This window comes from Amblyraja radiata, chromosome 15 (assembly GCF_010909765.2).
Source record: "Amblyraja radiata isolate CabotCenter1 chromosome 15, sAmbRad1.1.pri, whole genome shotgun sequence".
Classification (NCBI taxonomy): domain Eukaryota; kingdom Metazoa; phylum Chordata; class Chondrichthyes; order Rajiformes; family Rajidae; genus Amblyraja; species Amblyraja radiata.
The window spans coordinates 47,666,734-47,687,754 of record NC_045970.1 but is presented as its reverse complement, the minus strand read 5'-3'; the positions used below and the strand labels follow the sequence as shown (position 1 = coordinate 47,687,754).

Genomic DNA, 21,021 nt, shown 5'->3' with positions numbered 1-21,021 from the left:
GCATGGACATAGTGGGCCGAAGGGCTGATCCGTGTGTTTCAGTATCAGTTTTGGCTGCCCTTGCTCATCCATAACAAATAGCTATTTGAACAAAGTATTTGGGGTCCTTTGCCAGCGGTGGTATTGTTGTCCATTGTTGTCCACCACCGGATAGAGGAATTATTGATTCACAAGAAAACTTACAAGCAGTCACAAACATGAAAGGAATAGATTAGGTGGTTAGTGAGTTTAGTTCATTGCCACGTGTACCGAGGTACAATGAAAAGCTTTTGTGGTGTGCTAACCAGAACGACAATACATGATTACAATCTAAATGGCCTCAAGTTGGGAAAAGGGGAAGTACAACGGGATCTGGGGGTCCTTGTACATCAATCTATGAAAGTAAGCATGCAGGTACAGCATGCAGTGAAGAAAGCGAATGGCATGTTGGCCTTTATAACAAAAGGAATCGAATATAGGGGCAAAGAGGTCCTTCTGCAGTTATACAGAGCCCTAGTGAGACCACACCTGGAGTAATGTGTGCAGTTTTGGTCCCCTAATTTGAGGAAGGACATTCTTGCTATTGAGGGAGTGCAGCGTAGGATTACAAGGTTAATTTCCGGGATGGCGGGGGACTGTCATATGCTGAGAGAATGGAGCAGCTGGGCTTGTACACTCTGGAGTTTAGATGGATGAGAGGGGATCTCATTGAAACATATAAGATTGTTAAGGGCTTGGACATGCTAGAGGCAGGAAACATGTTCCCGATGTTGGGGGAGTCCAGAACCAGGGGCCACAGCTTAAGAATAAGGAGTAAGCCATTTAGAACGGACACGAGGAAACACTTTTTCTCACAGAGAGTGGTGAGTCTGTGGAATTCTCTGCCTCAGAGGGCGATGGAGGCAGGTTCTCTGGATGCTTTCAAGAGAGAACTAGATAGGGCTCTTAAAAATAGCGGAGTCAGGGGATATGGGGAGAAAGCAGGTACAGGGTACTGATTGGGGATGATCAGCCATGATCACATTGAATGGTGGTGGTGGCTCGAAGGGCCGAATGGCCTACTCCTGCACCTATTGTCTATTGTCTATTGTCTATTGAGCCATTTACAGTGTACAGATACACGACAAAGGAATAACGTTTAGGTAAGGGAATATGGTACTTTGGTATGGTACTTTATTTATCACATGTACCAAGGTACAGTGAAATTCATTTTTGTATACAGTTCAGTGCAAGTATCACTATACATTAGGACTTAGATACATATTAGACAAACATCTCAGATACAGCTTAAATGTATAGCAGCAGTACACTGATACAAAATACAAAGTCGCCAGTTTGGCGCCTTTTTCAAGTCCCGGTTGTTGTAAGTGCAGGGTTCTTGATCTGACCATGGAGCTCTGAATAACATTTAGATGTTGTACTGTTCTATGTTCTACGTTCAATGAAAGCAGAGAAGAAGTAATGCAACGATGAAACCAGCTGCAGTGAGCCAGGTTATCTTGTCATGGAGTCATAGAGTGATACAGTGTGGAAACAGGCCCTTCGGCCCAACTTGCCAACATGTCCCAGCTACACTAGTCCCACCTGCCAGCATTTGGTCCATACCCCTCCAAGCTTGTCCTATCCATGTACCTGTCTAACTGCTTCTTAAATGTCGGGATAGACCCTGCCTTAACTCCCTCCTCTGGCAGCTTGTTCCATACACCCATCACCCTTTGCGTGAAAATGCTACCCCTCAGATTCCTGCTAAATTTTTTCCCCTTCACCTTAAACCTGTGCCCGCTGGTTCTCGATTCCCCTATTCTGGGCAAGAGACTCTGTGCATCTACCCGATCTATTCCTATGATTTTATACACCTCTATAAGATCACCCCTCATCCTCAAGCGCTCCAAGGAATAGAGACCCAGCCTACTCAACCTTTGCCTATAGCTCAGACCCTCTAGTCCTGGCAACATCCTCGTTAATCTCATGTCATGTTATGATTTCAGCAGCTGCATCTTACAACGGTGCACTTATTTGAAAAACTCTTTGAAATAATTAATTAAAGTTCTTAAAGCTGTTTGGGAAAGAGCGCACAATCAAACGTCCACTGATTCATTGCATGTCTGAAAGGGACACTTTCAACACGCAACTCTGCCTCCCAGGGTCCAAAGGTCCTGTGAAAATAAGTCTGCGCCAAGAAGGAACTGCAATGTGATTGTGATGGATTAGTTCCTTCAGTCAAACTTAACATGGCTTTCATAATACTTGATTCTAATGTCCGACATCTGTTCAAGATAACTCTGAAGCAGAATACTTTATAAGGGGACAGTTTCTTCCCAGCTATTATCAGGCAACTAAATCACCCTAACGCAACCAGAGAGCAGGGCCCACCGAGTCCGCACCGACCAGCGATCCCTGCACATTAACACGATCCTACACGCACCAGAGACAATTTCCCATTAATACCAAATGCCAATTAACCTACAAACCTGTACGTCTTTGGCGTATGGGAGGAAACCGAAGATCTCGGAGAAAACCCACACAGGGAGAACGTACAAACTCCAAGTGCTATTAAGTCAGCGGAAAGACTATGAATGATGACAATCAAGCCGTCTTACACGGTGGAAGGCAGAGTTGCTGCCTTACACCGCCAGAGACCCGGGTTCGATCCTAACTACAGGCACTGTCTGTACAGAGTTTGTACCTTCTCCCTGTGACCGCGTGGGTTTTCCCCTGTTTCCTCCCACACTCCGAAAGACGTACAGGTTTGCACGTTAACTGGCCTCGGTAAGATTGTAAATTGTCCCTGGTGTGTAGGATAGTGCTAGTATATGGGGTGATCGATGGTCGGCACAGACCCGGTGGGACGAAGGGCCTGTTTCCACGCTGTATCTGGAAAGAAAACTAAACTAAAGAGATACTTGAGATCGAGGGCCCTGCAGTTCACCAGTGGAAAGTGGTGTGGAATTGAAAACACAAATAGCAGGGGAAAGAAGATATGTGTGGGATAGGGCCTTAAAATGCCCCCTCTCAATAATTTTATTTATTATTGCCTCATGTGCCAAGGTACAGCAAAAGGCTTTCTTGTTGCATGCTATCCGGTCAGCAAAAAGACCACGCATGATTCAAGCCGTCCACAGTGTACAGATACAAGATAAAATATATCACGTTTAGTGCAAAATAGAATGAAGGTCACCAATGAGGTAAATGGGAGATCTAGTTGGTGATAGGATGGTTCAGTTGCTTGATAACAGCTGGGAAGAAATTGTCCCTGAATCTGGAGGTGTGCGTTTTCACACGTCTATACCTCTTGCCTGATGGGAGAGGGGGAGAAGAGGGAGTGACTGGGGTGAGACTGGTCCTTGATAATGCCGGAGGCCTTGCCGAGGCAGCGTGAAGTGTAGATGGAGTCAATGCAAGGGAGGTTGGTTTGCGTGATGGTCTGGGCTGCGATCACAACTCTCTGCAGCGATGCGTCCCGATAAAATGCTTTCCACGGTGCATCTGTAGAAGTTGGTGAGAGTGGTTGGGGTTCAGAGCATTAATGGGGAAAAGTCTAGGGCATGTTTGAAGGGAACTGCAAATAAGTGGGCGATTTTAACCCACACATTGATTGCATGAAATAAACGGGCAAAATAGAAGAAGAATTTGTGGAATGTGCTTAGGGATTGGTTTTTAGAGCAGTACCATGCAGAAACTGCACAGGCCCTTATGGGTCTTTGCAGCCTCAACCTCACCTCACTGCAGGCAATACTGAAGTGTGTTGCATCCTTGAAAGGCATTATAAGGTGCTGTTATTCCAATTGGCGTGTGGCCTCACTCTAGCTATGGAGGAGGGCCAGGACAGAGTGGGAGCGGGAAGGGGAGTTAAATCGGTTAGCAACTGGGAGATCCAGCAGGCCTAGGCGGTCCGAATAGTTGGCAAGGACTGCTCAGGGGCCAAACTAATAGAGCTGCTGCCTCACAGCGCCAGAGACTCGGGTTCGATCCTGCTTTGGTTATCTCTGGCTGCACCGGTTTCCTCCCATGTTCCAATGACGTACAGGTTTGTAGTTTAATTGGCTCCGGTAATAATTGTACATTGTCCCCAGTATGCGTAGGATAATGGATGTTAGTGGATGGGGTGATTGCCGGTCAGTGCGGACTCGATGGGCCGAAGGGCCTGTTTCTGCGCTGTAACTCTAAAGTCTAAAGTAAAGTCTAAAAGATGATGCCATCTCTGGGGACTGCCTCCCACACAACATCTTTTGAAAAATATCGGTGGGCACTCTCCCTTATGTTTGGTTATTTTTGGACACTTTCCCGACCTTTAATTTAGTTCAAATTAGCTTAGAGATGCAGCGTGGTAACAGGCCCTTCGGCCCATCGGGTCCGCCCTGACCAGTGAACCCCACACATTACACTATCTTACACGAGGGACAATTTTTACATTTACTGTGTACCAAGCAAATTGACCTACAAACCTGTACGTCTTTGGAGTGTGGGAGCAAAATCCCAAATCTGCTTCTGGTTCTGGTTGATTACTGCGCAAACACCTCATCAGTGGTTATCTCGCGCAGGTCGGAGTGAGTAGCGTAGCGATTACATTTTGAAGTGGACCTTTTTGACCAAGTTGAGGAGATAGAAACATAGAAAATAGGTGCAGGAGGAGGCCATTCGGCCCTTCGAGCCTGCACTGCCATTCAATATGATCATGGCTGATCATCCAACTCAGTATCCCTTCCCTGCCTTCTCTCCATACCCCCTGATCCCTTTAGCCACAAGGGCCACATCTAACTCCCTCTTAAATATAGCCAATGAACTGGCCTCAACTACCTTCTGTGGCAGAGAATTCCACAGATTCAACACTCTCTGTGTAAAAAGGAGATCTAGTTGCTTAATCTCCATTTTAAATGACAACATCAGGAACAGCACGTGTGTTGGGTGATAACATATTCCATTCCTTATCGTCCTTGGGTAAAGAGAATATTGGTTGCAAAGTTTATTGGGAAATTTAGCGAGTAGATGATGTGGGGACCGTTATTTTGTCTTGTTTCATGGTAGTCAGTGTTCTGGGATGACGGGAGGTTTGATGGCGTGATTTTGTGAATCTCCTTGTAAATTGCAAGTCTTAGCCTGATTGTGCGGAGCTCTAGGGTATCCCATCCGAGAGAAGTCAGCATATTATTCACGCTTGATTTGCTCTTGTAGTCATTACATACAAAGCGGGCTGCTCGGCGATGTACTTTCTCCAGGGTGATCTTGTTGTTGTTGAAAGGATCCCATAGGGCTCCACAATACTCCAATTTGGGCCTGACCAAGGACTTGTAGGCAATCTCTTTGACGGATGTACTACATGCATGAAAATTTATTTTGAGAAACATAGAAACATAGAAACATAGAAAATATGTGCAGGAGGAGGCCATTCGGCTCTTCGAGCCAGCACCGCCATTCATTGTGATCATGGCTGATCATCCTCTATCAATAACCCATGCCTGCCTTCTCCCCATATCCCTTGACTCCACTAGCCCCTAGAGCTCTATCTAACTCTCTCTTAAATCCATCCAGTGACTTGGCCTCCACTGCCCTCTGTGGCAGGGAATTCCATAAATTCACAACTCTCTGGGTGAAAAAGTTTTTTCTCACCTCAGTCTTAAATGGCCTCCCCTTTATTCTAAGACTGTGGCCCCTGGTTCTGGACTCACCCAACATTGGGAAAATTTTTCCTGCATCTCGCTTGTCTAGACCTTTTATAATTTTATATGTTTCTATAAGATCTGCCCTCATCCTTCTAACCTCCAGTGAATACAAGCCTAGTCTTTTCAATCTTTCCTCATATGACAGTCCCGCCATCCCAGGGATCAATCTCGTGAACCTACGAGAAGGTCAAGAGTTCTATTTGCTCTGTTGGACACTCGACTAATATGCGTCGCCCAACTTTGCTTAATTCGACTTCTAGATATGGGTGATGGTCGACAGCAAGCAATGTACGGCTACTCATGTTGTATTCCAATAAAAGTGGTTTAATCTTGAGTGAGATATGCAAGGTATGCCGTTTGGTTGTATTGAATGACATCTGCTAGGTTTTTTCCCCACTCACAGAGAGCATCAAGGTCCTACTGTAAGGACAAGCTGTCTTCTGATGTTTTAATCTCTCTATAAATTATGGCATAATCTGCAAAGAGTCGAACTCTGGACGAAACTGCATTTGGAATGTCATTGATATACAGTAGGAAGAGCAACGGACCCACGACAGTCCCCTGTGGTACACCTGATGCCACAGAAATTACAATAGACGTCTCTCTCTCCAAGAGAACTCGCTGGTGTCTCCTGTCAAAAAGATCTCAATCCATGTTAAGAGGTTGCCGTCTATTCCTACATGGTTGAGTTTATACAGGAGCCGCTTGTGGGTGGCTCAGCACTTCAACTCCCCCTCCCATTCCCAATCAGACCTCTCTGTCCTGGGTCTCCTCCATTGCCAGAGTGAGCAACAGCGGAAATTGGAGGAACAGCACCTCATATTCCGTCTGGGGACCTTGCGTCCTTATGGCATTAACATTGAATTCTCCCAATTTGGCTAGCCCTTGCTGTCTCCTCCCCTTCCTTAACCCTCTAGTTGTCTCCTCCCACCCTCCCATCCGCCCGCCCTCGGGCTCCTCCTCCTCCTCCCCTTTTCCTTCTTTCTTTCCCCCCCCCCACCCCCCATCAGTCTGAAGAAGGGTTTTGGCCCGAAACGTCGCCTATTTCCTTCGCTCCATAGATGCTGCTGCACCCGCTGAGTTTCCCCAGCAATTTTGTGTACCTTCGATATTCCAGCATCTGCAGTTCCCTTTTGAACACCTTATCAAAAGCCTTACTGAAGTCTAATATAATCAGGTCAGGCTCAGGGCCGGCTTTAAGCCGATTTGACCGATTGCCCCAAATTGGGCCCCGCGCCCAATGGGGGCCCCGCACTAATGTTCCGTATTTCGTACGGAAATACGAATTCTCTTTTTTAAATAAAGATTATATTTTTTAATTCGCCATGCGGATTTTTTTTTAAACGATCATGTATAACAACCGCTGCACGGCCATCAGACACAAACGATTTGTTAACTAGTACTGTTAGCACTTCTTAACATGAAGTTGTTAACAAGTTGTTATATCAATCTGCATCCATCCACATTCCTCAGTAAATGTTATTGTGTTTTGAATGAGTATTAATGACGCCGTGTTCCTTTGTATAAAATTCACGCGGCGTCATAAATACTTGTTTAAAACACAATTACATTTACTGAGGAATGTAGATCGATGACACATTGAGAATTTCTTTAAACTCACCATCATGAGTGAGGGCCCCGGACCGCGAGAAGGGGCTTCTTCCTGGTGGGCAGGTTAGTCATTCACCTACCGACCCACGTTGTGTCTCTCTGTGTTTTGCTCTCTCTCTCCCTCCTTCTCTCTCTCCCGCTCACCATCTCGTCTCTCTCTAGCTCTCCCACTCCCTCTCTATCACCCTGTCTCCTCAGCATTCCCGGAATCATTGACGTTTAGCGGTAGACAAAAATGCTGGAGAAACCCAGCGGGTGAGGCAGCCGCCTTGACCGCTGAGTTCCTCCAGCACTCTGTGTTTTTTGTTTGGCTCTGAAGTTGAAGGTGGCTCAGCGGGACGGGCAGCGGCTCTGGGGAGGGGGTTGCGTTTCTTGTCGAGACCCGTCTTCAGACAATCACAAGTACTCTCACCGACGAGAGTTCAATTCAGTCTGAAGAAGGGTCTTCTCTCCAGAGTCGTTGCGCTGCCTGTCCTGCTGAGTTACTCCAGCTTTATGTCTATCTTCAATTTCAGAGAAATACAATTTCTCACGGGGGGCTTATAACGTCTCTAAACCCCTCTGGGACCCTCTGAACACCTCTAAACCCCGTCTATCCCCCCCCCCCCCCCCCTATTTCCCTCTACAACACTTCTGAACACTTCTAAACCTATCTGAAGCCCTCTAAACATCTCTAAACCGTTTAAACCCCTCTAAACTAGGAGGCTACAAGGTGACTTGTATAGGCTGGGTGAGTGGGCAAATGCATGGCAGATGCAGTATAATGTGGATAAATGTGAGGTTACCCACTTTGGTGGCAAAAACAGGAAAGTAGACTTTTATCTGAATGGTGGCCGATTAGGCAAAGGGGAGATGCAACGAGACCTGGGTGTCATGGTACACCAGTCATTGAAAGTAGGCATGCAGGTGCAGCAGGCAGTGAAGAAAGCGAATGGTATGTTAGCATTCATAGCAAAATGATTTGAGTATAGGAGCAGGGAGGTTCTACTGCAGTTGTACAGGGTCTTGGTGAGACCACACCAGGAGTATTGCGTACAGTTTTGGTCTCCTAATCTGAGGAAAGACATTCTTGCCATAGAGGGAGTACAGAGAAGGTTCACCAGACTGATTCCTGGGATGTCAGGACTTTCATATGAAGAAAGACTGGATAGACTCGGCTTGCACTCGCTAAAATTTAGAAGATTGAGGGGGATCTTATAGAAACTTACAAAATTCTTAAGGAGTTGGACAGGCTAGATGCAGGAAGATTGTTCCCGATGTTGGGGAAGTCCAGAACAAGGGGTCACAGTTTAAGGATAAAGGGGAAATCTTTTAGGACTGAGATGAGAAAAAAAAAATTTACACAGAGAGTGGTGAATCTCTGGAATTCTCTGGCACAGAATGTAGTTGAGGCCAGCTCGTTGGCTATATTTAAGAGGGAGTTAGATGTGGCCCTTGTGGCTAAAGGAATCAGGGGGTACGGAGAGAAGGCAGGTACAGGATACTGAGTTGGATGATCAGCCATGATCATATTGAATGGCTGTGCAGGCTCGAAGGGCCAAATGGTCTACTCCCGCACCTATTGTCTATGGTTCTATGACTGCGTCCAACTGCTGTCTGGTTCGTTGATCGGTTTGCTAGATGTGAACTATTTTGGGAGAGAAAAATGCTCACGGCAGACCAAACGTGTTAAACAGAAATTGGTCAGATATTGAGCTTTACACAGTGAGAAATCATGTGAAATAATCACTGAATTTTAAATGAATGTACCTGCATGTTATACTGTTTAGTTTGGAGATACAACCAGATAGTCTGGTTGATACAACCAGTTTAGTTTGGAGATACAACCAGATAGTCTGGTTGATACAACCAGTTTAGTTTGGAGATACAACCAGATAGTCTGGTTGATACAACCAGTTTAGTTTGGAGATACAACCAGATAGTCTGGTTGATACAACCAGTTTAGTTTGGAGATACAACCAGATAGTCTGGTTGATACAACCAGATTAGTTTGGAGAGACAACCAGATCCACTGAGTTCGCACCGACCCGCGATTTTTGTTACAGATTTGACAATTTTGTTTGGCGGCCAATCAATCGTTGTCTCTAAGGGGGTTGCATCCAATCACCAACCAGCTTGCTTTAAAATTCCCGTCCAATCACAAATAGATCTCCTCCCGTCCAATCAGCCGCGGTCTCCAAGGGCATTGTGTCCAATCACATAATGCAGTTTAATGGTAATTAGCAGCTACGGTAAAGGTTGGAAGCAGCGGAGCTACTGACAGGTAAACGGGAGGGAGCGGGAGAGATTCACACAGTGTAGAATCCATCACACCCTAGTGTACAATTTCATAATATATACTAAATAACTGGGCTGACACACCTTGGCTGGGAATCTGGGGTTCACCAAAATTGTTCCCAATTGGGCCCCGCACCCCCTAAGGCCGGCCCTGAGAGTAGGGGCCCCGCCATCAGTTTTCTAATTGGGCCCCGCAATTCCTAGCACCGGCCCTGGTCAGGCTGACCTTGTTATCGAGTGACATCGGGGAAAACCCACGCAGTCACGGGGAGAACGTACAAACTCCGTACAGACAAGCACCCGCAGCAGTCGGGATTGAACCCGGGTCTCTGGTGCTATAAGGCAGTGACTCCACTGCTGTGCCACCGTTGTCTGCCCTGGGCGATGATTGCACTGGCAGCCTCGAATTTCATTGCAAGTTAAGAACATGCCAGATGGTTGCCCCGAGGCGATCTAGCCTTCAACAGCTTGCTGTGTTTATTGAGCTTTCCAATGAATTGATGTCAGGCCACTTTAAACAAAAACACGACTGCACTGACTTGTGGCCTGGTGTCAACATACAACATCAATGGCCTCGGGCTCCACCAATTTCCCTCGGGCAAGATCTGAGCTTGAAACAGGGCCGGAGCATGTTTTACTTGCTGGAATGTCACACAAACTAAAGACCGAATGCTCTTTTAAAGCCCAATTAATTGTAATGAACTAACAGAAGGGTGGAGAAAAAACCCCCCAAACTGCTGGAGTAATTCAGTGAGCCGGGCAGCATCTGTTCAGTTCAGTTGAGTTTATTTTCACGTGCACAGAGGTACAGTGAAAAGCTTTTGTTGCGCGGTAACCAGCCAGTGGAAAGACCACACATGATTACAATCGAGCCATTCGCAGTGTACAGATACATGATCTTGGAATATATTTTAGTGCAAGGTAAAGCCAGCAGTGTCCGATCAAGGTACACAAAAATGCTGGAGAAACTCAGTGGGTGCAGCAGCATCTATGGAGCGAAGGAAATAGGCGACGTTTCGGGCCGAAACCCTTCTTCAGACTGATGGGGGGGAGAAGGAAGGAAAAAGGGAGGAGGAGGAGCCCGAGGGCGGGGGGATGGGAGGAGACAGCTCGAGGGTTAAGGAAGGGGAGGAGACAGCAAGGGCTAGCAAAACTGGGAGAATTCAACGTTCATGCCATCCGGACGCAAGCAACCCAGGCGGAATATGAGGTGCTGTTCCTCCAATTTCCGGTGTTGCTCACTCTGGCAATGGAGGAGACCCAGGACAGAAAGGTCGGATTGGGAATGGGAGGGGGAGTTGAAGTGCTGAGCCACCGGGAGTTCAGGTAGGTTATTACATAGAAACATAGAAACATAGAAAGTAGGTGCGAGAGTAGACCACCAGGTCCGTCGAGCCGCACCGCCATTCGCTCATGGCTGAACACTAAACAGACACACTTACCCACAAACAGTAGACACAAGACACAGAACACAAGACACTACCCTCCCCTTTATACCGCTATCACCCCTCTCCACCCCAAGAACCTCGTGATCTCCTGGGGGAGGCAAAAAACCGGATAAAAACCCAGGTCCAATTCGGGAAAAAAATCCGGGAAATTCCTCTCCGACCCCAATCCAGGCGATCGACACTTGTCCAGGAGATCACTCAGGTCTTACTATACTAACCATACCTAGGTCCATATCCCTGCCCTCTCCCCGTAGCCCCTTATCCCCTTGGCAGCTAAAAAACCATCTATTTTAGTCTTAAATATATTTAACGTTTCTGCTTCCACTGCTCCCTGGGGCAGTGAATTCCATAAATTAACCACCCTCTGGGTGAAGAAGTTCTTCCTCATCTCAGTTTTAAAAGAGCCCCCCCTTATTACGGACTGAGCGGAGGTGTTCGGCGAAACGACCGCCCAACCTCCGCTTAGTCTCCCCGATGTAAATCAGCTGACATCTAGAGCGGCGGATGCAGTAGATGAGGTTGGAGGAGATACAGGTGAACCTTTGTCGCACCTGGAACGACTGCTTGGGTCCTTGAATGGAGTCGAGGGGGGAGGTGAAGGGACAGGTGTTGCATTTCTTGCGGTTGCAACGGAAAGTGCCCGGGGAGGGGGTGGTACGGGAGGGAAGGGAAGAATTGACGAGGGAGTTGCGGAGGGAGCGGTCTTTGCGGAAGGCAGACATAGGGGGAGATGGGAAGATGTGGCGAGTGGTGGGGTCACGTTGGAGGTGGCGGAAATGGCGGAGGATTATTTGTTGTATTTGCCGGCTGGTGGGGTGAAAGGTGAGGACTAGGGGGACTCTGCCCTTGTTGCGAGTGCGGGGATGGGGAGAGAGAGCAGTGTTGCGGGGTATGGATGAGACCCTGGTGCGAGCCTCATCTATGGTGGCGGAGGGGAATCCCCGTTCCCTGAAGAACGAGGACATTTCCGATGCCCTGGTGTGGAACGTCTCACCCTGGGAGTCCGATCAAGGATAGTCTGAGGGTCACCAAAGAGGTAGATGGTAGTTCAGCGCTGCTCTCTGGTTGTGGTAGGATGATTCAGGTGATTCTCTTCTGTCATCACTCAATTGAAATGCGGAAAAGCCCAGGGTCCTCATAACATCCCCCCAGAATTCCTGATACACTGTGGTCCTAAATGCCTGGTCTGGCTCTGTGAGTTCTATTCCTCTTGCCTCATTGGTCAGTCCATTCCGAAAATCTGGCGGAAAGCCACCGTCATTGCGCGACCAAAACCAAACAAAGCCTGCGGACGGCCCACGGAACTATCGGCCCATCTCACTCCTCTGTCTCCCGTACAAGCTCCTCGACCGGCTTCTCCTGGCCAGGCTCGATCCAATCGTCGACCCTCAACTACCCGCTGAACAACAGACCTCACCGCCGCCTACGATACAGTGTGGCGCCAGGGCCTGACCTTGAAGGTCCTCCACACCTGTCCCTGAATCTGGAGGTGTGCGTTTTCACACTTCTGTACCTCTTGCCTGATGGGAGAGGGGAGAAGAGAGGGTGAGACTGGTTCTAGTTAATGTTGGTGGCCTTGCCGAGCCAGCATGATGTGTAGTTGGAGTCAATGGAAGGGAGGCTGCTTTGCGTGATGGACTGGGCTACGTCCACAACATTCTGCAATATCTTGCAGTCTTGGATGGAGCTGTTACCAAACCGTGCTCAAGAATCGTCCCTCATGTGTGTGTGTGTGTGTGTGTGTGTGTGTGTGTGGGATAGTGCTAGTGTACGGGGTGATCGCTGGCCGGTACGGACTGGGTGGGCCGAAGGGCCTGTAACTGTGCTGTATCTGCATCTCCTCTTAGGAAGTTGATCTTTTTGAAACAGAAATCAGAGAACTTTAGAAATTTCCCACCAGAAATTTACTATGATCTAGTTGTAAACACAATATGCATTTCGTTTAGGATCGAGCACTAACCTTTTTAGGATTTGCTTCAGCAATGTTTTGTGAATATTAGTCTTTAACAAATGCTGCTGCCTCTCTGCCTCCCCCTTGTGCATGAATTGTTTGCATTTAGAACATAGAACACAGGCCCTTCATAAGTTTGTACGGTCATAAGGAATAGGAGTAGAATTAGGCCATTCGGCCCATCACGTCAACTGCCATTCAATCAGGGATGATCTACCTCACCCCATTCTCCTGCCTTCTCCCCATAACCTGTGATACCCATACTAATCAATCTCTGCCTTAATCTCTGTCTCTCCACTGACTTCACCTCCACTGCCTTCTGTGGCGAAGAATTCCACAGATTCACCACCTTCTGACTAAAGAAATTTCTCCTCATCTGCTTCCTGAAAGAACATCCTTTAATTCTGGTCCTAGACTCTCCCAGTAGTGGAAACATCCTCTCCACATCCACTCTATCCAAGCCTTTCACTATTCTGTACATTCCAATGTCTCCCCCTCATTCATCTAAACTCCAGCGAGTACAGGCCCAGCGATGACAAACGCTCATCATATGTTAACCCACTCATTCCTGGGATCATTCTTGTAAACCTCCTCTGGACCCTCTCGAGTGCCAGCACATCCTTCGGCCCACAATGTCTGTGTCGAACATGATGCCAAGAACTATTATCTGCCTACAGATAATTCATATCCAATGGTGTGTTTATTGTCACATGTGCAAAAATGCTAACACAGTGAAATACTTTTGCGCACAAACAGTCTAGTAGAGTATTGCCATAACCCTGATCCTCAATCAGCAAGTGTACAGAGATGGTCTACTGAGCACGCCTGCATGTGTTGCCGCCATTTTCACAGTGCACACTCTAGTTGGGCGGCACGGTGGTGCAGCCGGTAGAGTTGTTGCCTTATGGTGCTTTCACCGCCAGAGTCCCAGGTTCGATCCTGACTGCGAGTGCTGTCTGTACGGAGTTTGTACGTTCTCACCGTGACCTGCGTGGGTTTTCTTCGAGTTTATCGTTTTCCTCCCACACTCCAAAGACGCACAGGTTTGTAGGTTAATCGGCTTGGCATCAGTGTAAATTGTTCCAAGTGTGTGTAGGATAGTGATAGTGTGCGGGGATCGCTGGTCGGCATGGCCTCGGTGGGCCGAAGGGCCTGTTTCCATGCTGTATCTCTAAACTAAAACTAAAGCTAAATCTGGAGATGTGCATTTTCACAGAGGGGAGAGGGGGAGAGGAGAGAAGAGGGAGTGGCCTGGGTGCGACTCGTCCTTGATTAAGCTGCTGGCCTTGGCTCAGTTGTAAATGATCACCATTAAGGGCACTGAGGTGGAGGTGGTCGCTAATCACAGGTACCTTGGGGTGCAGCTTGACAGTGAGCTGAACTGGAAGTGTCATATGGAGGCAGTGTACAGGAAGGGACAAAGCTGACTGTATTTTTTAAGGAGGCTGAGGTCATTTAATATCTGCCAACCCCTACTGTGCAGTGTCTACCATTCAGTGGTGGCCAGTGCTCTGTTTTTTGCTGTGGCCTGTTGGGGAGATGGCGCCCGCATAGCGGATAAAAACAGACTGGACAAACTAATCAGGAAGGCCGGCTCAGTGGTCGGGGCTGAGCAACGAACGGTCCAGCAGGTGGCAGAGGCCAGAACTCTAAATAAACTAGGTTCTATAATGACAAACCCCACTCACCCACTCCATGCCCTGAAGGTGATCAAGAGCAGCATCTTCAGTCAGAGGCTGATTGCACCAATGTGCAAAACGGAGAGACATAGGAAGTCCTGTTTACCAGCTGCTATAAGATTTTATAATGCGCATAAATAATTGCACTTTTTAAAAATTAATTGTATTTTAACTTGTATTTTAACGTATTTTAACTTGTTAAGTATGGAAGCCACTTGAGGAAATGTGTGGTGTTATGTCTGTCTTGAAGCTGTCGTGGCACTGTAATTTCCTGAAAAGGATTATTAAAGGTATAATCTAATCTAATCTAATCTAATCTAAAATGGAGTCAATAGAAGGGAGGTTGGTTTGCGTGATGGTCCTGGCAGCATCCACAATCCGCTGCGATTCTCTGCGGTCTTGGATGGAGCAGTTCTCAAGCCATGCTGGGATGCATCCCGATATGATGAAAGAATGGGTCGACTGGAATTCAGAAGGATGAGATGGGATCTTACAGTAACATCTAAAATTCTTAAGGGATTGGACAGGATAGATGCAGGAAAAATGTTCCCGATGTTGGGGGAGTCCTGAACCAGGGGTCAAAGTTTAAGAATAAGGGGTTAGGCCATTTAGAACTGAGATGAGGAAAAACTTTTTGAACCCAGAGAGCTGTGAATCTGTGGACAATAGACAATAGACAATAGGTGCAAGAGTAGCCCATTTGGCCCTTTGAGCCGGCACCGCCATTCACTGTGATCATGGCTGATCATGATCAACCATCAGCCATGATGGAATTCTCTGCCACAGAAATCAGTGGAGGCCAACTCACTGGAGGTTTCCAAGAGAGAGTTAGATTTAGCTCTTGGGGCTAACGGAATCAAGGGATATGGGGAAAAAACAGGAACGAGATACTGATCCTGGATGATCAGCCATTATCACATTGAATGGCGGTGCTGGCTCGAAGGGGTGAATGGCCTACTCCTGCACCTATTTTCTATGTTGCTATGTTTGCGAGCTTACTTGCGAGCGGAGCACCAAGGCAAATTCCTTGTATGTGTACATACTTGGCCAATAAACGTATTCATTCGTTCATTCATTCATGTTTCTATGATCCTACTCTCCTCTGCCCGCAGTTTGTTGTCTCCACAAAATGTTGATGGATTTTGTTTTTGTTTTCCTCACAGACTTACTATGAAGATGGGGAGTACATCATCAGACAAGGGGCACGAGGAGATACATTCTTCATTATTAGCAAAGGAAAGGTAAGTTGTCTGTGGAAATTAATGATTTGACTTAGGGTGCACCAACCAATGCACTGACAACCAAGCTGGATTGTGGCTGCTCGAATTATAAATACATGGACCAGTACAGCACAGAAACAGGCCCTTCGAGCCAGCACCACCATTCAATGTGATCATGACTGATCATCCCCAATCAGTACCCCGTTCCTTCCCTCTCCCCATATCCCCTGACTCCGCTATTTTTAAGAGCCCTTTCTAGGTCTCTCTTGAAAGTATAAGAAGGCAGGGGAATGGAGTTAGGAGGGTGAGATAAATTTGCCATTACTGAATGGCGGAGTAGACTTGATGGGCCTAATTCTGTTTCTACCACCTATGAATTTATGAAATAGTAGAAGTATTTATACAGATAACCAATGCTATTATCTTCAAAGTGCCACATAATTCCGTACTCCCTCAAGTCCCTCAACGAGCACATACTTAGTGCTGTCACAATGGTGTTGGCACCTTTTGTAGTCGTTATTGTAATGGAAATTAATTAATTTTAAATACTTCATTTTTTTATGTACACCAATCGCTCCACTAAGCCAGTTGCCTGAGGCAGTTTCAGCTCTTGACAGGAATACGTCGGTCTTTTGTAACAATGAAATTTAAATGTTAAAATTACTTCTGACAGTTGTACTGGCTGACATGCTTAGGAAAAATGACTAATTTATACATTTCACAGGAGATGGAGCGTGCTTATGAGATGCCACTAATCTCAGCAAAGCAGAGCTGCCGTTTTGAAACATTGGAGTGTTAATAATTTTGCCGATGATGATTATGGATGATATATAACCACTGATTCATTATTATTAATTAGGCGCAGGTCATAGGGAGAACGTGCAGACTCTGTACAGACAGCACCCGCAGTCAGGATCGAACCCTCGTCTCAGCTCTACCGCAGCGCCACCATGCCGCATTTTGCATGAGAGGTGGTCAAAGAGGAGATTTATGTGCCTGTCCCACATAGGCACGAAATGCCGAATGGCCTCCTCCTGCACCTATTTTCTATGTTAGGCGATTTTTTTCGGCGATTGTCACAGTCGTAGCAAGTCGTCGAAAAACTGGACCCCCCCCCCCCCCCCCCCCACGACAATGTCTATGGCAATGTCTACAACAACTTACCACCTAGTCGACATCAAGCTACGGCAAGCTACCGATAACCGGCAACCCATTAGGGCGTCCACCTACGACCACACCTACGACAACCTACGTCCACCCGCGACAAGCAACGACAAGGTACGACAATTCAGCCGCCGATACCTGTCGCCGGTTGACGTAGGTAGTCGGCAATGGAATTCACCAACGTCAGCACCGGCGACAATCTACGTCATCCTGGCGACAACCTACGACATCACCTACGTCAGGCTACGATCGCTGGCGTCAAGCCCACGGGCGCCGACTGTCACCGAAAAGGTGACATTTCAAAATCCAGCGGCGACCAGAAAAAAGGTACGACTCTTTGGCGACTGAGGAGACCATACTGGCGACACCCCGGCAACCATGTGGCGACAGCCTAGTCGCCTGTAGTCGATTTTTAAAATCGCCTAAGTGGGACAGGGGCTTTAGGCACTGGTGCAGGGGAATTTTGTGCAACCTATTTCCACATTTAATTAGATTCATAGAATCAGACGGCACTGAAATAGGCCCTTCAGGCCCAACTACTCCTTGCCAAATTGGAGGAGCAGCACCTCATATTTTGCTTGGGCAGCTGACACCCCAGCGGGAATGAACGTTGACCTCTCCAACTTCAAGTAACCCCTTGCTTTTCCTCTCTCTCCATCCACTCCCCCTTCCCAGGTCTCCGACCAGTCTTCCTGTCTCCGGCTACATTTTATCTGTACCGCCCACAGTCTGAAGAATGGTCTCGACCTATATGACGCAGACCTCATAGCAAAAGGATTTGAGTATAGGAGCAGGGAGGTTCTACTGCAGTTGTACAGGGTCTTGGTGAGACCACACCTGGAGTATTGGGTACAGTTTTGGTCTCCAAATCTGAGGAAGGACATTATTGCCATAGAGGGAGTGCAGAGAAGGTTCACCAGACTGATTCCTGGGATGTCAGGACTGTCTTATGAAGAAAGACTGGATAGACTTGGTTTATACTCTCTAGAATTTAGGAGATTGAGAGGGGATCTTATAGAAACTTACAAAATTCTTAAGGGGTTGGACAGGCTAGATGCAGGAAGATTGCTCCCGATGTTGGGGAAGTCCAGGACAAGGGGTCACAGCTTAAGGATAAGGGGGAAATCCTTTAAAACCGAGATGAGAAGAACTTTTTTCACACAGAGAGCGGTGAATCTCTGGAACTCCCTGCCGCAGAGGGTAGTCGAGGCCAGTTCATTGGCTATATTTAAGAGGGAGTTAGATATGGCCCTTGTGGCTAAGGGGATCAGAGGGTATGGAGAGAAGGCAGGTACGGGATACTGAGTTGGATGATCAGCCATGATCATATTGAATGGCGGTGGTGCAGGCTCGAAGGGCCGAATGGCCTACTCCTGCACCTAATTTCTATGTTTCTATGTTTCTATGACCTGAAACGCCACACATTTCTTCTCTCCACAGATGCTGCCTGTCCCGCTGAGTTACTCCAGCATTTCATGTCTACCTAGGTGTCTTGTAAATATTGTTATAATACCTGCCTCAACTACCTCTGGCAGCTCTTTCAATCTATACCCACCACTATCTGAGTTAAAAAAAACATGCCCCTCAAGTTCCTATTAGATCTTGCCCCTCTCACCTCTAACCAGTGTCCCCTGGTTCTTGATTCCCTGACCTGGATAAAAGACTGTGCATTTAGCCTATCAATTAAAGGGTGACACGGTGGCATGGTGGTGCAACAGTAGTGCTGCTGCATTACAGCGCCAGAGACCCCGGTTCGATCCTGACTATGGGCGCTGTCTGAACGGAGTTTGTATGTTCTCCCCGTGACATACGTGGGTTTTCCCCGGGTGCTCCTGTTTCATCCCACAATCTAAAGACCTACAGGTTTTGTAGGTTAATTGGCTTCGGTAAAATTGTATATTGTCTGTTTTATGTAGGATAGTGCTAGTTAGTGCAAGTGATGATCCCTGGTTGACGCAGACTTGGTGGGCCGCAGGGCCTGTTTCTGCACTGTATCTCTGAAGTCTAAAAGTGTAAAGTCAAAACTGGTATCGATGGAACTCGAAATATTAACATTCAGCCTGCGAAGCCATTTTTAGCTTCTATCTGCAAAAGCATTAATTTAACCACACAGAATTATTAATGCCATTTGCATTGTAATTTAATTTAATCTGAATGCTGTCTTTCCGCATCTAATTGTTTAATTATGATATTTTTCATGTCAATGAGATTATTGACTACATTTGCAGGTTCAATCTCAAACCTGTTACTCTTTCAGTTTTGAGCAATTGAGGTCAAGACTTGAGACCATTATCATTATATAAAGGACCAAGAATAAATGATAGTTCAGTTTATTATTGTCACGTGTACCGAGGTACAGTGAAAAGCTTTTGTGTTGAGTGCAATCCAGTCAGTGGATACACTATACATGATTCCATTCTAGCTGTCCACCGTGTACAGATTCAGGATAAAAGGTATAACATTTAGTCCAAGATAAACATAGAAACATAGAAAATAGGTGCAGCAGTAGGCCATTCGGCCCTTTAAGCTAGCACAGCCATTCAATATGATCATGGCTGATCATCCATAATCATTACTCCGTTCCCGCTTTTTCCACATATCCCTTGATTCCGTTAGCCTAAATCTAACTCTCTCTTGGAAACCTCCAGTGAATTGGCCTCCACTGCCTTCTGTGGCAAAGAATTTCACAGATTCACAACACCCTGGGTGAAAAAGTTTTTCCTCATCTCAGTCCTAAATGGCCTACACCTTATTCTAAAATTGTGACCCCTGGTTCTGGACTCCCCCAACATGGGGAACATTTTTCCTGCATAAAGTCCAGCAAAGTCTGATTAAAGATTTGCAAAAAGGAACTGCAGATGCTGGATTATACCGAAGAGAGACACAAAATGCTGGAGCAACTCAGCAGATCTGGCAGCTTCTGGAGACAAGGAATAGGTTCCTTTTCTCCAGGGATTCTGCTTGCCCCGCTGAGTTGCTCCAGCATTTTTGTGTCTATCTCTGATTAAAGATAGTTTTAAAAGTCTCCAATGAGGTGGATGGGAGGTCAGGACCGCACTCTAACTGATGAGAGGACCATTCAGTTGCCTGATAACATCTGGGAAGAAACTGTCCCTGAATCTGGAGGTGTGCGTTTTCAAACATCTGTACCTCTTGCCTGATGGGAGAGGGGAGAAGAGAGAGTGGCCGGGGACAAGACTGGTTCTTGATTATGCTGGTGGCCTTGCCGAGGCAGCGTGAAGTGTAGATGGAGTCAATGGAAAGGAGGTTGGTTTGCGTGATGGTCTGGGCAGCGTCCACAAATCTCTGCAATTTCTTGTGGTCTTGGGGAGAAGGCAGGAACGGGGTACTGATTGTGGATGATCAACCATGATCAGAGTGAATGGCGGTGCTGGCTCGAAGGGCCGAATGGCCTACGCCTGCACCTATTGTCTATTGTCTAATGGATGAAGGTGTTCCCAAACAATGCAGTGATGCTTCCCAACTATAAAATGAAGGATTAATTTTAGATTCATCCAATGAAGGTGCACAATGCTGTTGGTGCCTGTAGATCGATCATCTCACTTGTCCACTCCATGGCCTTCACTGACAATTTGACCTCAAAGTTGATTCTAACATACTTATTGGCTACGTCACAATTCTACATTTGGACAATGTAGGGTACAAAATGAATAATTTTAAATGAAAATCTTTTGTCGCTTTATTAATATTTGCTTTATCTTCCTTCAAGCCTTAACTCTTATGAAAATTTACGGTTCACTTCTTGCAAGATAATTCATATATTATGCGCAATTATGAATATTAATGTGTGCACACAATAGTAAAGGATTCCGTGCACATCAACACTTTCTAAACACAAGGTACTGCAGATGCTGGAATCTTGTGTGGGCGACAACGTTTATTTTAGTTTCTTTTATTTTAGTTTATTTCAATCTATCTATTTATTTATTTATTTATTTATCTGTTTATTTATTTATCTATCCATTTTTAATCTATTTATTTATCTATTTATTTATCTATTTATTTATTTAA

The 21,021-nt window shown here is 46.5% G+C and overlaps 1 protein-coding gene across 3 annotated transcripts in view; it reads left to right on the top strand.

Annotated features, from left to right (window-relative positions):
* The window catches only part of prkg1 (protein kinase cGMP-dependent 1), a 445,216-nt gene that overhangs the window by 318,444 nt on the left and 105,751 nt on the right, over positions 1 to 21,021 (top strand). For all 3 annotated transcript variants that reach the window (XM_033034352.1, XM_033034353.1, XM_033034354.1), the window contains exon 6: positions 15,769 to 15,846. In XM_033034352.1, the coding sequence (XP_032890243.1) occupies positions 15,769 to 15,846 (78 nt within the window). The remainder of the gene's footprint in view (positions 1 to 15,768; positions 15,847 to 21,021) is intronic.